General features: G+C 39.9%; 1 protein-coding gene across 3 annotated transcripts in view; it reads right to left on the bottom strand.

Annotated features, from left to right (window-relative positions):
• The window catches only part of sd (TEA domain transcription factor 1 homolog scalloped), a 340,590-nt gene that overhangs the window by 9,032 nt on the left and 316,959 nt on the right, over positions 1-14,599 (bottom strand). For all 3 annotated transcript variants that reach the window (XM_071596520.1, XM_071596521.1, XM_071596522.1), the window contains exons 4-5: positions 5,059-5,189; positions 541-687 (exon numbers count right to left, since the gene is read on the bottom strand). In XM_071596520.1, coding sequence (XP_071452621.1) covers positions 541-687; positions 5,059-5,189 — 278 coding nt within the window. The remainder of the gene's footprint in view (positions 1-540; positions 688-5,058; positions 5,190-14,599) is intronic.

Raw genomic sequence — 14,599 nt, 5'->3', positions numbered from 1 at the left:
CATGTATATATTCACAACTTATGATCGAAAAATTTCAGGTTAGGAATGGATTGATTAATTGAAGAATGTTAGATTTAGTAAATAAGAAAACCCCTTCCGAATCTTTGCAGACATAGATGACAATCAGACTAATTATTTTAAGCCCTAAAACTGAAATACATTTAATATCTAACCAATGGAGTGCACGTACGATTTTTTTGGAGAAGTAGATTTCAATTGATCATTCAGTTTCCACTCTGATTTACAGTTCTAGCAAACTGATATTGATTTTAAATGGGCATTTATTATCACCATTGAAATCAAAATCTGCACTACAAACAAGTAAAATTTATATCAGTCTTCTGATTTTATGTACCTCCAAAATTTTGCCATTAAAAAGATATAAAAAAATATGAACGGAATTATTTTCAGCAACCAAGTGAAATCGGAAGGGGTCACGAAAATCAAATCACTCACAAAAATATTATTATTAAAATTATTAAAAGGGGGATTTTGTTCCAAAATTAATTTTATCATCTTTGATCATTTTTGACTACTGACCGCGCCCGGGTAGGAAACTGGGGATGTCAGCCCAAGAGTGGCGAGACCGGCAGCTGCTGCCTTGTTGTGCATCGCTGTGGCTGACACGATCTGCGCACTAGACATGCTTGACATGGTCTGCAGTGCCTTCTCCTTAGCTGCCTGATCCTGAGCGGGTTGGAATGTACATGGGAGGGATGTGGAGACGGGATTGGGGTTCAAGTGGGCGAAAAGGGAAAGGAATCACTGGATTAATTTGGGGCTTCAAGAGGAGAAAAACATGAGTGACAAACTCGAGGGTGGCGTTGGATCCAGGCTGTAGGAACAGGTCAGGGAGGGAAGAGTGTGATTCCTCAAAGAGTCAAGATTCAACCGTATTCACCCAAATCAATGACACCTCTCAAGGGCGTCCACGCATTCCCCTTCATCCCACCCTGGTCTTGGCCACTACCTTTCAATGAAGAGCAATCACTGATTCAACAGCAAACTGCAAAACCATGCAAAGTTACTGCCATAATATCCACCAAGGAAATTATTGATCGGTGGAACAGTTAATTCTAGAAGGGACTGGAAATCTGAACAACTAGTCTTGTCATAAATTAATCTAACTTGGCATTCTAATGTGATTACAGAAAGCAGAATAATATTTCAGGTGCTTAAGATTCTGGCTATTCCCTTTGAAAAACAGTATTTATCGAAATCCAATGACTAGGAAATTAAGTTAAACAATTTCCAGATACTAAATAAATGTATTATGATTTCTTTAAACAAACAACAAAAACTGTGGTAACTGATACCTTTGAAATTTTAAAAATAAAAATTTTTATGGCTGCAAAGTCAATTGAAGATAGTGAGATTTCTGATAAAGTAGAATCTGAGTGTTTAAATCTTACTTCTGGTAAATTGAGGTATTTTGTGGGGAAATAACCCAAAATTTAAGAATTGTGCATGACAACATGATTGAGTCATGTATTTTTTTCCCTGAATTAGCAAATTGCGTTTATGCAGATCAAATTTTTTTCCAGTCCTATCAATTCATTGACTTATGACAGACACCCTGGTGGCCCAGCTTAACAGAAATATTTCGAAACTTGAGACGATCATGGATTTGAGTGAATACAATACTCATTAGGAAAGATTCTACAGAAATATACACCATGCAACCAAGATGGTCCAAAGAAAGAGAGTTTATAAGGGCCCACATACCATTTAAAACCACAACCTCAAGGATAAATGCATTCTAATACTAATCAAAGATACATGAGAAATCAAAGTTGGTAAGCTTTCTGATTCGAGTGTTGCTTCTATCTGTGCACACCATCTTAACTAAGTCATAAAATCCAATTGCTATAAAAATACACGGTGCAAATAGGAAGTACAGACAGTGAATTGTAGTAATTATCAATGAAATTCTATATTTAAATGCCATTAAATACTCATAGAAAATGTCTTCACTAAATTAACAAATCAGCAGATGGATCAAACTGTTTCCCCATAGCTTTACTTTTCATAGACTCGGGTGAACATATTCATTACTCTAGGCAACTTCAAGTGGTAACTACCAGGAGATCTAAAATGTATTACAAGCATCCCACTGAAAGCCATGTATTTTGTCTCAAAATCATTAAAACATGCCTTGAAGAATAACTTTTAAAATAGTCAAAAAGTGATTTTAACATAGCACATTAGCAATATTTTCTTTGTATTTCAAAACTTTTTTCATTCATTTAAAAACCTATTTCATGTAAATCTGCAAAAGACAAAGGCTAGCCTCATTTGGGGTTAAGTTTTGAACATAATTTTCATTATTTCCTGCATTATACTAATTAAAAAATTTCAGGTTTGACCAAAGTACGCCACAATGTAAATGTATGCAAATAAATTGGAGAAGGCACTAATACTTTCAGAGAAAGTTAACGTTTCAATTCTAAATATTATGATCCTAAATGGAATTGCTTCAACTAAGTAATTTCAAAATGTTCATCGTTAAAGCTATATTCATAAACCTTTCTCTGACACATCTCTCACACCTCCCTCAATAGTATAGTCTTGTTGATGTTTGTATGTTTGTGTCCTTATATGTTCCTGTTATATGTGTCACTGTAAATTGGCAATCCTGCTGTATGTGCACAATTTTTACTAAATAAATAAATAAATAAAATAGTTTCCATCAATAAATATATAAAATTGCAAAACTACTAATTAATTCATTGCGCAATCAATTCCATGGATGAGAGAATCACTGCACCTTTTAATCCTCTACATCATAAAATAACAGTATGTTTTTATAAAATCGGTAATTTTAGGCTTTAGAACTTATCCACTGCAGAGAGAAAAAATTTCTAACTTTGTAAATTCCACTTAATGCTAAAAAAGTAGTGTGCATTTTTTATAAAAATGAAGAAATATAGGGCAAATAATACTTTTTCACATAAACTTCCTTGTCTGATAGTGAAAAATCTGAAGACACTCATCGGATTGCCCGGGAGTTAAAATTTCCAAAATGAAAACTATCACGTTTCCAACTTAGTTGTGTACATTATCTATTATTAGGAAATTAACTGCGTGGGTTAATGTTTTCAAATTTTAATCAAGAACTCTCTCAGCTGTGATCAACTCTTTGCACCACTTTGTGATCATGAAGACTATCCTATGGAATCATTAAAAAAACCATTGCAAGTCTGATGAAGAACTATGCAGACACTCTTGATGTCTTGAAATATGCCCACGAGAGAAATATTTTAGAATTCACAAGGAAGTATCACCCAAGTAAAAACTGATACATCGTTTAAACTAAGTCAAATTAAAAGTAAATACATGGCATGTAGTAATTATTATATTTCATGTTTTGTAATTAGGGAAGTGGCACTCATGGAAGAATGAAATGTTATGGCATTACTTAAAATTTGTACCCAGAGTGTAATTTTTGTTAGCCAACAGCATAGGTATACTCTACAGAGAAAGTTTTACACAGTTGTGAACACAAACAGAGTCAGTACATAAAGTACCAACATGACACCAAAACACTAAATAAATCGAGATAACTCATATCCTATTTGCCCACATAAACATAATATACTCTATCAAATTTTGTGACTATCCCGTTGACATTTAGGGTTAGCTAAGAAAAAATCTAATGAAGAGGAGATCAGGGTGAGACAGCACCCACAGCATTCAACAACTAGGGAGGGTATATAAATTTTCTTGCACATTATATTAAACAGATTAGATATTTTACGGAAAATGTTATTAAGGTATAATCCCACTTAAATGAAGGTATAGACTACACTATATGAAGGTGCCCACACATAAATCAAGGTATTTTCCCAACAAATTGCGTCAGAGGGACCAAAAGACAAAGAGTTGCTTCACTTCAGAGAAGGGTTAGTAAAGAAGGGTCAACTTGAGGGTAAGTTGCAGTGCTCTTATTTGGTGTTCCCAACGATTTAAAGGAGTGTTAGCATGCTTGCAAGATTTCTATCGGATGATCTAAGGTCACACCATCATCATGAAAAAGCAAATTAACAATTATTTTCATTAAAATCATTTAGTAAATTCAGTATGCCATTGAAACCTAGGAATTTCAAAAACCTAGGAAGAGCAAAACATTATCCTGTTCACAAAGAGTTTAAAACATTAGTATTAATTAGATAACAATAATTACTCTCAGCAAAAGGCACTTGTTAACACATTTTAATGCACTGTATTTTTCTCAATTTCTTAGCAAATTTTTCAAAAGTAATTTTAAATTAAAATGATAAAGGCTGACATTTGACAAAATAAATATTTATAGAGCATATAAGTTGAAAATTTACAGTCCAATAATGCTTTAAAATAGGAAAACTAGCTTTACAACACTGGTCAGCAACCTAGGAAATGTAGGTCACTAAATTAAAATCACTGCTAGATGCAAATTTTAGTTTGAAAGTTCTCTTAAGCACAATATTTATTTCAATTTTATTTTTCCAGCATAAAACGTATAGTGACCAAATCATGCAAATTGGTTCATTATGAAATGGGTTTATTGACCAGTGCTATCTATGCATCATGCCACAACTTTTGAAGCGTGGAAATGAAATGTTATCTTTAGTATAAGTGATACATGGAAAGGTAATTAACAGCCAAAGCCATAAACATATAATGCTGCAATCAGAATGGTTATTAACACTTGCAAAAATAGTGCAAAAAAATGAACATTGCAATATAAAAGAAGTCCGGAATAAGAGAAGATACAAAAATAAAATTAGGACCAGAAAAATGCTAGGTAGCAAATACAGTTATGAAAAATATATCACAAACACAAACAAAAATTTAAAAATTACATTAGTACATGCACAACAATAATGGAAAAAATGCTGTTGATTGGTATCAAATTTACTGAGGAGAGGAAAACTTAATATAACTAAAATACCTACCGAGGAAGCAATAAGCAAGTTAATAACAATTGTGTCGGGTTTACTGGAGGGCGTTCAAATTGTACAAACCCTTAACACTGATGCAAGGGGTACACAAACGAAGATTAACTAAAAGAATACTCACTACCTTCAGCTTCGCTTGGATTTCTCGTAATTTTCTTCTCGCCAGAACTTGTATGTGCGAGCTGACCTGTTTTCTGGTTCTCGTCTTCCCGGTGCGTAATTTTATATAGCGTGCTATTAGCTCATTTCGACCTGAAAGATACAAGAGGAAAAATAATAAGTAAGTGACATGAGTAAAATCTCACGCAGTCAGTAAAATCTCACGCAGTCAGTTCTCAATTATAGAATTTACAACATTTTAAAGGTTTTATGCATTTAACAACATTTAGTTCAAATTCATTTGACGGATCTACATCATTTATACGTTCATGAGTATGATAGGTTTCTATTTATTTATTTATTCAGTATTAGTCCGAAAACAGCACATTTTGGCCTTTACATCGAACTATTAACAACGATAACAATGGTCACATTTACAAACACCCAAGCCCTAGATGGAGGGAAACTCACCCAGGCGGGAATCGAACCCGCGAAGAGGAAGTTTCCTTTCAGAAGAGGAACGGAGGTAACAAGCATAACTGACAACACATGAACACATGTTTATCCATAAAACCATGCTTTCCTTTTTTTGATTTTGCATGGCTTTAGGGTAAAATACGAAGCATTTTGCCTCAATGGATATTCCGCCCACTACCAAGCATAACATTCGTCCACACAATAATGATCATATGGCAATTGTTTTCCATACATGATTTTTGTCAGCCAAATTATTTGTATAATTAACTTCATCCAGGATTCATAAAATTAATGCACTCATAAAAAAACACGAAACTGCTTCAAATGTTCATGTAATGATTAATTAACAAGTCAAAGGCGACATTATGAGATTAAAATTAATTTAAAATAGCTTAAATCAAATACTTGTCAACGGAAGAGATCATTAAAAATATGGGAGAATGAAAACGTATTAGGAACGATTAACATTATATTTTCGATTGTCTGTATACTGCTTTCAATATTTATAAATATAAACCTGTACACCAACCAATAATTATTTGCAGAACGGTTGTCACACCGTAATGAGTAAAAGAAAAGGTTTATCTGCTGAGATTACGATTCCTGATAAGAATTTATTATTAAAAGATAATATATTCTTCATTATTAGATGCATGAATCTTATAAATTTATATTTAATACATTTCGCGGTGGGATGCAATGAAAAATTAAGTCTGCTATTGTGTTTGGCGAGTAGAATTAGGTGGAGTTATTTTAATAGGTTTGATCCCTCGTCGGTCACAAATCCAATGAAGAAAATGAGCACAGATACGAGAGCAAATAAAATCAAGTCGTGCTCTTGAACTTATCGAACAGGAGTAAGCAGGCAGTCGTATCGCAATCTACCGGGCAGAATAAACTTTACAGATAACTGAACATGGGCTTTCGTCGACGATTATTTCAAGATAAAGGTAAGAGATAAGGAGGCGATAGCATCAACATCAAGACTTTTCCGTGGGGAGGAAGCCCCGAATTACTCCAGTGGATGACCAACTACGGCACCTTTTTTAGAACAACCCGACGATGCACATGCAGTGGCTCCTAGACGCCATTTACGTGGACAATGTCATAATGCGTCCAACTTTGCGTTTCCTATCAAATCTTTTTTCAAATCGGGCGTCCAGACAGAAAGGTCTGCAGACGAAATGTTGGCTCACTTTAGTCAGCGACGTATTTCAATTTTCGGTTTCTTATTCCGGGCGATTGGGTATTAATGAATGCGTTGCAGCCGCTAAATACCATTCAGGAGTTTCCCACCAGGAGAATTCTTTTTTAAGCTCTAATACCAAGCACCTAAATTTCGGAGGTGTGGCTGACTATTTATCTTCTACCATGAAGATAACGAGGCAAACTCTTTAAGAATACGCTTCTTAATGACACGATCGAAGGAATGAATTCTCGATCCATAAGATCGGGAAGCATGCCATTTTTAAAAAGTTTAAGGAGTCGTGACAAGTAATCGGGGAAATGGAAATCTCTCTCCTGCGCCCTGGGGCTCGATTCCATATACCTGTAATTCAGATTTCTTTAAGGTGCTCATTCTGTCTCGGTGCGCGTATCCGAGTGTGGGGCGCCGGAGGAGTAGATAGGGGGGAACTGACCAGGAGTCAAACCCAGAGAGAGCAACATGGCATTTGCGGCTTGGCATTGGCATAAGACAAACAAAATATCAACATACATCAAAGTGGTTGATGGAGAGAAACCTACCACGCGTCGCTGAGGACGAGCAATGAGTTTGTTATCATTCGAATGTCACCCACCTACGTGAGTGTCATTCGAGTGGGTTCATATACGTACGTGTATCGTACAATGGCTTTTTAAGGGGCTGAGACTGACTGGATGCACCTGGGTGATGCTTATGGAAGACCTTTTACAAAATCCAATTCTCTTGGGACAACTTATTGAAAAACCGCAGATGGAGAAGTGAAATAAATGCTCTGAATGTGTGAATTTAACATAGTCTTAATTGCTTACCCAATAGTGACCCCAATCATCACCAATCAAATCCAACCTTTTTGACTTGATCATTGCTGTATTGGGGACATGCAATTTACTCTTCCGCAGCTTTGTGATTCGGACGATGAAAGCAGGAGAAAAAAGAACGCGTCGAATATGTGGTGCCATCTAAGAATGATGAAATTAAACTGGTTGGCCGAGTAACTAATGACGAAATCGTTCTAACTAGCATGAAGGAGTTGGAGGAAGACATTAACGAGCAGAGGAAAAGTAATTGGGCACTTCCTGTGACAATTGTTAACTGAAAACCCTCATGGAAGGTAAAGCTTGAGAGGAAACTTGATTGCAAAGTTGGATAAACACACAATGGCGATGAACACGATCGGAAAAGACACCATTTTAAACACGATACATTGTACAACATCACTTCGTGTTCGATACCATACAGTAATGACAAACAAAATAAGGAAATATTAAGTTGTGGATGAGATTTCAATTAGCAAATAATCCTCCGAAAATACTCTCGCATCTCCTAAATATTTGGAATTTTTCACAGAGAATGTTCGATGGCGTTAACGACGGTAGCATATGAACATGCGGCACCAGTTAAAACAACAGACAGTGAGGGAGCGATTCGCAGAAATGAAATTGTCAAAAATAAGCCCGCAGGTTCGTAAAATGAATCGAAAAGAACGCCCCATTTTCCTATGGTGCTGCTTCGGGACGCGGGCATACGCAGTGCGGCTGGGGGTGAAAGAGGAAGGCGGAAGAAAGAGGGAAGGGCTCAAGGAAGGTATGCGGTACCACACTGACACCCAAAAGCACCGGTGGTCCCCTCGCCTTGCCAGCGGGGTGGGTGGCGACGTCCTTTCCCCCCGCTGTCGCGAGGAGACGTCTGAGCGCCAGCACCCCCCCCCCCCCGACCCCCTGGGAGGAGGAGCGGATCCTTTGAGGGGGCACGCCCATAAATCCACCCTGCCGGCCCTCTTTTGTCCGAGGCGCGTCGCCTCCGAGGGGCGCCTCACAGGTGCGAGCTGCAGCGTATCCTTTTGCCGAGAGAACGGCACCTACCCCGGGGTGAGAGGGCGTGTACGTGCTTCGATGGTGAAATATTGCACATGCGAATGATCCAGAAGATATCACGCAGAGAACCCGGAAACGCACACTACACGCGTAAACTATCGCCTAAAAATTGATGAAATATTTCTAAATTTTCGAGAGGATTATTTAGGAAATAAGGTCAGAGATCACTTGGATCTAAAATCGCTAACCTCCAAATTTTAACTCGCTCCGCAGAGGATGAGATTTGCAACATTCCGCGCGTACAGTGGAATAGAGCATTCGCCGGTGAGACTTCGTCCTCTTAACCGTAAATGGCATATGCGAGTACACCCGACATGAAATACACGGTATTTTCAACGAAAAATTTTCCGAAATCAATGATCGCCGATTTAAAAATTAACATTAGAATAGATTATCATTCCAAAGACGAAATAAAAAACACCTCCTCAGGGCGAAATCATCACTCAATTGGAAGGACGTCTCTTTAGCGGTGATGTAGAAAATGTGTTATTACCCTCATCCTACGACGGTAGGAGAGATCATGTCCATAAAATTGGAGAGATTAAACTCAGAACCGGTAGATTTAAGACGTCATTTTTTTCCAAGAACAATAAGGGATCATAATAACATCGTCCGACCGCGGTAGGGGTAAAAATATTCGGGTTCAAATTAGTTTGGTGTGTATTCACCCCCTGCCACACACCAACCATTGGTGGATTGCAGGGTACTAAAATAAAAAATAGCACAATACCTAATCAGTCGTTATAGTTCATTGTGCGGTTACCTTTTATCATTAATTACTTATTATGTAAACCCTGTTTTTAAAAAAGGTACTAGATGCATACTTGGGGCTTCTTATAGGACTCCTTGTACGCTCTTATTAAAAAAATGAAATGATCTTACCATTCCGCCCATGTATATATATTTACCACGTCTGCCTTCATCAAAAATAATATCCATTTCTTTCCCACAAATGGCGATATTCACTCATATTCAAAAAGAAATCATTACCACACCCACACAAGTTACCAACAAATCATGAATTTCACATTAAAGACCAATTGGCAAAGGGAGACAGAATCGATACATTTGGCGAAACTCATTGAAAACGAGTGATTAATTACAATTCCGTAGTTTCACATTGAAACTCAAAAACCTCCTTTTAATGAAGTGTAATTGTTCATTGAATGAAGTTTTCAACGACAAGCAGTCTAAGTAGATAATGTTTCTATTGCGTTCTTTAACGTATAGGCTCATTTTTTAAGCACACTCACAGCGTACTATTCGGTACTATGCGTTCGACGACCCCTATGCCTACATGATATGTATGGTCAGTTGACAATAAACATATTATAATGATGAAAAGAGGAGCAATTACACTCTTAGCAAAATCTACAAATGCTTAAAGAACAACGTGCTCTCCCGGTTCTCTCAAGAGTTGCAAACTGAAACAACGGTAATGAATGTACGTCCAAACGGAGAAACGTGGTCGACTCGGGCGGGGAGAAGGGAAGTGAAAAAAGAAGACATTGCTCACTGCAATTCGGAATGAAGACACTTATCTCCGCCCTATTCGCGTGCCAAAACTGACAGCGGTCACGAAGCGTTCACCCACCGGAGACCTAATGGAAAGGAAGGCCCAAACTACAGACCTCGCGACGGGGGGAAACTCAACTGAACGCACGGCGTGCCCAACGCTGGAGATGAAATCATCAGCGTCATCATTCCAGGAGTCCATCATGCCGAAACCTTCTGGTTTCTCCCTCGGACCACCCGAGGGGCGACAATGAACTCTCCCCGTGGCCAATATTCGAAAACATGAGCCAATACTCCCACGTTAAATACCTCCTGACCAACGGTCCCGCAAATGACACCTGCGCTGCGGCTGGTTTCACACGAGATATGGGGGGGTTGTCACATATGGGAGGGTGGATTGGGGGGGGGGGGGGAGATTCAACGCACAAATTAATAACCCCGCAGTCACAAAACCTCCGACCAGGAGGTACGACGAAGCACGGCCCACGGTCCCCGCGAGGACGATAATGAGGTGTACCCGACGTGTAGGCCTACGCGCGGGGTGGCAAAGCGACTCCCACGTTATGAGCATTATTAAGGCAGCCGCCCCTGGGCTGGCCATCGCGACTTACGCGGGCGGAGGTGATCAATAACGTAAGGGTTGACGTTGATATAATCATAAAGGAAACCGAAGGGAAAAACATGGAAATTTCAACTTTTGTTTGAACTAAACTTCATTTTTTATGACATTTCACCGATTATTGAAATCAACAGTTCAAAATCTTGCGTGTTAAGTTTTCCAGCTGACAACTCGGGTACGGTTTATTTCGCAATGGCGCAGGTACCATTAAAATACTTCCGTTTATGGAAACGTTCGTTACCTAAAGGCACTTGATATCGCAAAACGGTCTGTATTCATGAGAGATAGGGTGCATTCCAACAGTAATGCAATGATTTTTTAAAAGTAATTTATTGAACAGATTTGTAGAAACACTTAAAATTCTTCAAAGTACTCTTCTTGGGCACCTACACATTTTTCCAGCGACTCTGCAACGACCGGTACCTGAACCTTATTATTATCGTAGGCGTCAATTATAATAGCTAGGAAACTTCAGGTCCGAAGTAGATAAACTAATGCGCATCAAAATACGAAGTGCCAGAAGAAGTGAAGGCCATTTTCGTCGCATTTCTCTCATTAAGCTTCCGGTGCAAGTTAAGTAAACCAGTCCCTCTCTCTCTCCACCTTCGCTTCGAATTTCATCATTCTCTCGCTGTGTCCACTTGATCTCTTCCATTCGTGTTTCAGGACCGAGTTCACATTGCCTGATCTCATTTTCTCAGTTGCCGTCACTGTCAGTGATTCATACCGCAACCCAAATTGACCTCAGCCCACACGCAAGAAAAAAATTACACGCGAAGGCCAAAAATTACGATTACCCGACTGTCGTTCTATGACAAACACGGGTTCCTGTCCTCTCTGGGCCAAGGCCCTTCCACTACCCCTTCCCCCATGCCCCCCCCCCCCGTTCCTCTATGCCAGATTGAAAATAGCCACACGCTGAGTTCGCAGCGAGATCTCCTTCCTCCTCGGCCTCTCGCATCTACGACTCCTGCGGCACTTGGAAAGATTCTCGGAGTTCCGAAGATTTCTACAAAATCTATCGCGAGCGGATTCTTAAATGGCGTGCCACCTCACTAACTCGGAGGGGGGGAGGATGAAATAATTTGGCACGGGCCTCAAAATGTTTAGAGAAAGCCCGCGGACCACGCAAGGCGACGTCGTCGGATTGGACGTTCACCGGATTGTTGCGTCCCAGGATTTTGAAGAAAAAAAATGACGTCACCCTCCCACCTTTCTCTTTCCTTCCCATTTCGCACGGGGGGAGGGGGACCACCCTGATCTCTGTGGTCAGTTACTTATAGTGATGACGCCGCCTCCTCCACATGAAGGAGAAGTGGTTCTTGTGTCGTCGCCTTGGCAGCGCCCCCCCCCCTCCCCCCCCCCCCCCCCGCCAAGCCCCCGGAGTCAAATGAGGGGCACTTAGGTGTGGAAGAAGAAGGTGCTTGACTTGCAAAATGATTAGCCAGCCGAGAGTGTGATTTGCAAGCGAGTTTCACAATGTTCGAAGTGCAACTCCAGAATTACGACTGCGATTTCAACCTTGGTGCGGGAATCACTTGCGCGCGCACAAGTGGGGGAATGGAGGAAAATGTAAATGTCTCGAGCCGAAGAAAAAATATACCAGAATTCAAAGTTCAAACAAGCGTGCGTTTTGCGGCACAGGGTGGCATTTTTCGAGGTCTACATGCGATGGGTTTGATCCGGAAGGGGGCGTTCAATTCCCGACCAATTCTCTTTTGCAACTAAAACTATAACCAATTTGACTAAATAACTACCTTGTTACCACGGAAAAAATAAGCCCAAAATTAAGAGAAAAATTAGAAGAGAAGATATACTTTCAAGTTTCGCAATATCCCAGGATCTGCGGCATCAGATCTCACGGATCGCCCATTCGTCGAGTTTGTTGAAAATGTATGGCGAACTGCTTCCATAAGATTTGAATAGGTTCACCGATTAAAAACGAAGTAATAACGCACAAATACCGCACTGAAATTTGCAACCTGGGACAAGACGGGGACGTGCTGGACGGTGCTTTGCTTTCGCAATTGAAGGCCAACGAGTGAGAAAAAATGCTTCTTCAAATGCTAGAGATTCGAAATTCGATTTTCTCATCTGATTCCTACATACAGTATTTAATCGACATAATTCGATGCTACAGATAGAAAAGTATGAGAATTCGGCATGGGTGAGAGGGAGGTTGTCTTAAAACGTTTCACGGGGTTTCACATTAACATTGAATTCCAACACAAATCAGAGACTTTTTAAGGATCCTACGATTTTCCCAAGACTTCCAAACATTGATTTTAAAGGAAAAAATGGTTTTTTTTCGATTAGAGCTAGGGCTAAATCTTAATGTTACTCTCTTTTTTGCATTTGGATTTAGAATTAAACCAATACAAACGCCGAGAGTGTTTCCATAGTCGACGCTAGGGTAGTCTACGACATCACTCTCACTTACAGAAGAGCAAACGAGAAAAACTAATAACAGGCTACTGCTCTACAAAATGGAAGAAATAGATCGATTGGACAGAATTACAGAAACAACAATTTTGTTCCACTAAGAAGACCAAGGGAGAACAAGGTAGATGACGTAATGAAGAGGATTATGAAGGATAAGAGAGAGTAGCGCGCTACAGTCAGACAATTTAACGTATTTCCAGATTCCAAAATTAATAGATTATCATTAGTTATACGAGGATTATTGAGACGACAATAATATCAATAAAAATCATATTTTCTTCCATTGCTCACTACTTTACTTGAAAAATATTATTTCACCGTAATTCTAGTATTTACGAGTACGCTCGATCTATGTTATTCCAGTATTTCGGAGTTTTTTACACACCAATTTCGTTTTCAACAATCCAAGGACTTTGGGTGTTCGTGAGCACGCAGGAAAATACAAATCAATTGACTCATTTTAATTGCTGCCCTCATTGCATTTTACTTCTCCTCTTTGAGCGCGCCCAAACTTCCCCCCCCCCCCAATAAGATAGATGCTGCGATCCACCGAAAATGAATCGCCCGCAAACTTCTGCCTCCAGAAATTATTAACCATGGAGTTCCCTTTGGGGCTTTCGGGTGACATTCCGGGACGCCAGCCTGTGCCAGGGGGTGCCCATTGGACCGGATGACGCATGCACCCAAGGGCTGGTGCAATCTGCGGGGAGGGAATAAAACTTAAAGGAAAGGAAGGGGGCGGCGGCCAATATCCACCGTCCCCAGGGATATTAATTCGAGCTCGTGAAGGATGCTTCCTGATATTACTCCATTCACATTTATGCAAAAGGGAACTCTTCCTGCCGCACGCCATTTCCAAACCGGGTCAAGGCATCAACGCCGCGGACAATTACCTACAATTTGGCACACACGCTGCAATTACGAACACCTGCCGCGGGGGCATGCCATAAAATTTTCCGGAAATTCCAGGAGGGAAAAAATGAGAAGGGATTGGTGGAGGAGGTGGACACAAAGAGGGAGCCCGAACGGGGAAATATAATTGGAATGATTCCCATTTATCTTATCGCTCCGAGGGTGCCCGGAAAAAAAACATAAAACGACGCGAAAAATATAGCCGAGAGAAACCCTCTCGCCGTGCACCCCCCACGCAAGAGATTAATTAAAACAACGTGCCCGATGTGATTTAAACCACCCCAGTGCAATACCCATCGCCATATATTGCGGTCGGATACGATTATGATGAAGGGGTGGGAGGAAAATTGAAATACTTCCTCACCTTCCTCGTCCTCAGTTTAAATTTTCGGCGAGATGAGTAAATTAACGTGGGAAACCGTCGTTTCGTTTTGAAAGGTCAAGGGCAAGAGATGACAGCATATTCCGGGGACGCAAATAAACTAAACATTAAGACGACCCATTAAAACCACCAAGGACA

Source organism: Hetaerina americana, unplaced genomic scaffold, assembly GCF_022747635.1.
Source record: "Hetaerina americana unplaced genomic scaffold, ioHetAmer1.1.p SCAF_8, whole genome shotgun sequence".
NCBI classification, from domain to species: Eukaryota; Metazoa; Arthropoda; class Insecta; order Odonata; family Calopterygidae; genus Hetaerina; species Hetaerina americana.
The sequence above is the reverse complement of the archived record's forward strand: the minus strand, read 5'-3'. Positions and strand labels throughout refer to the sequence as shown.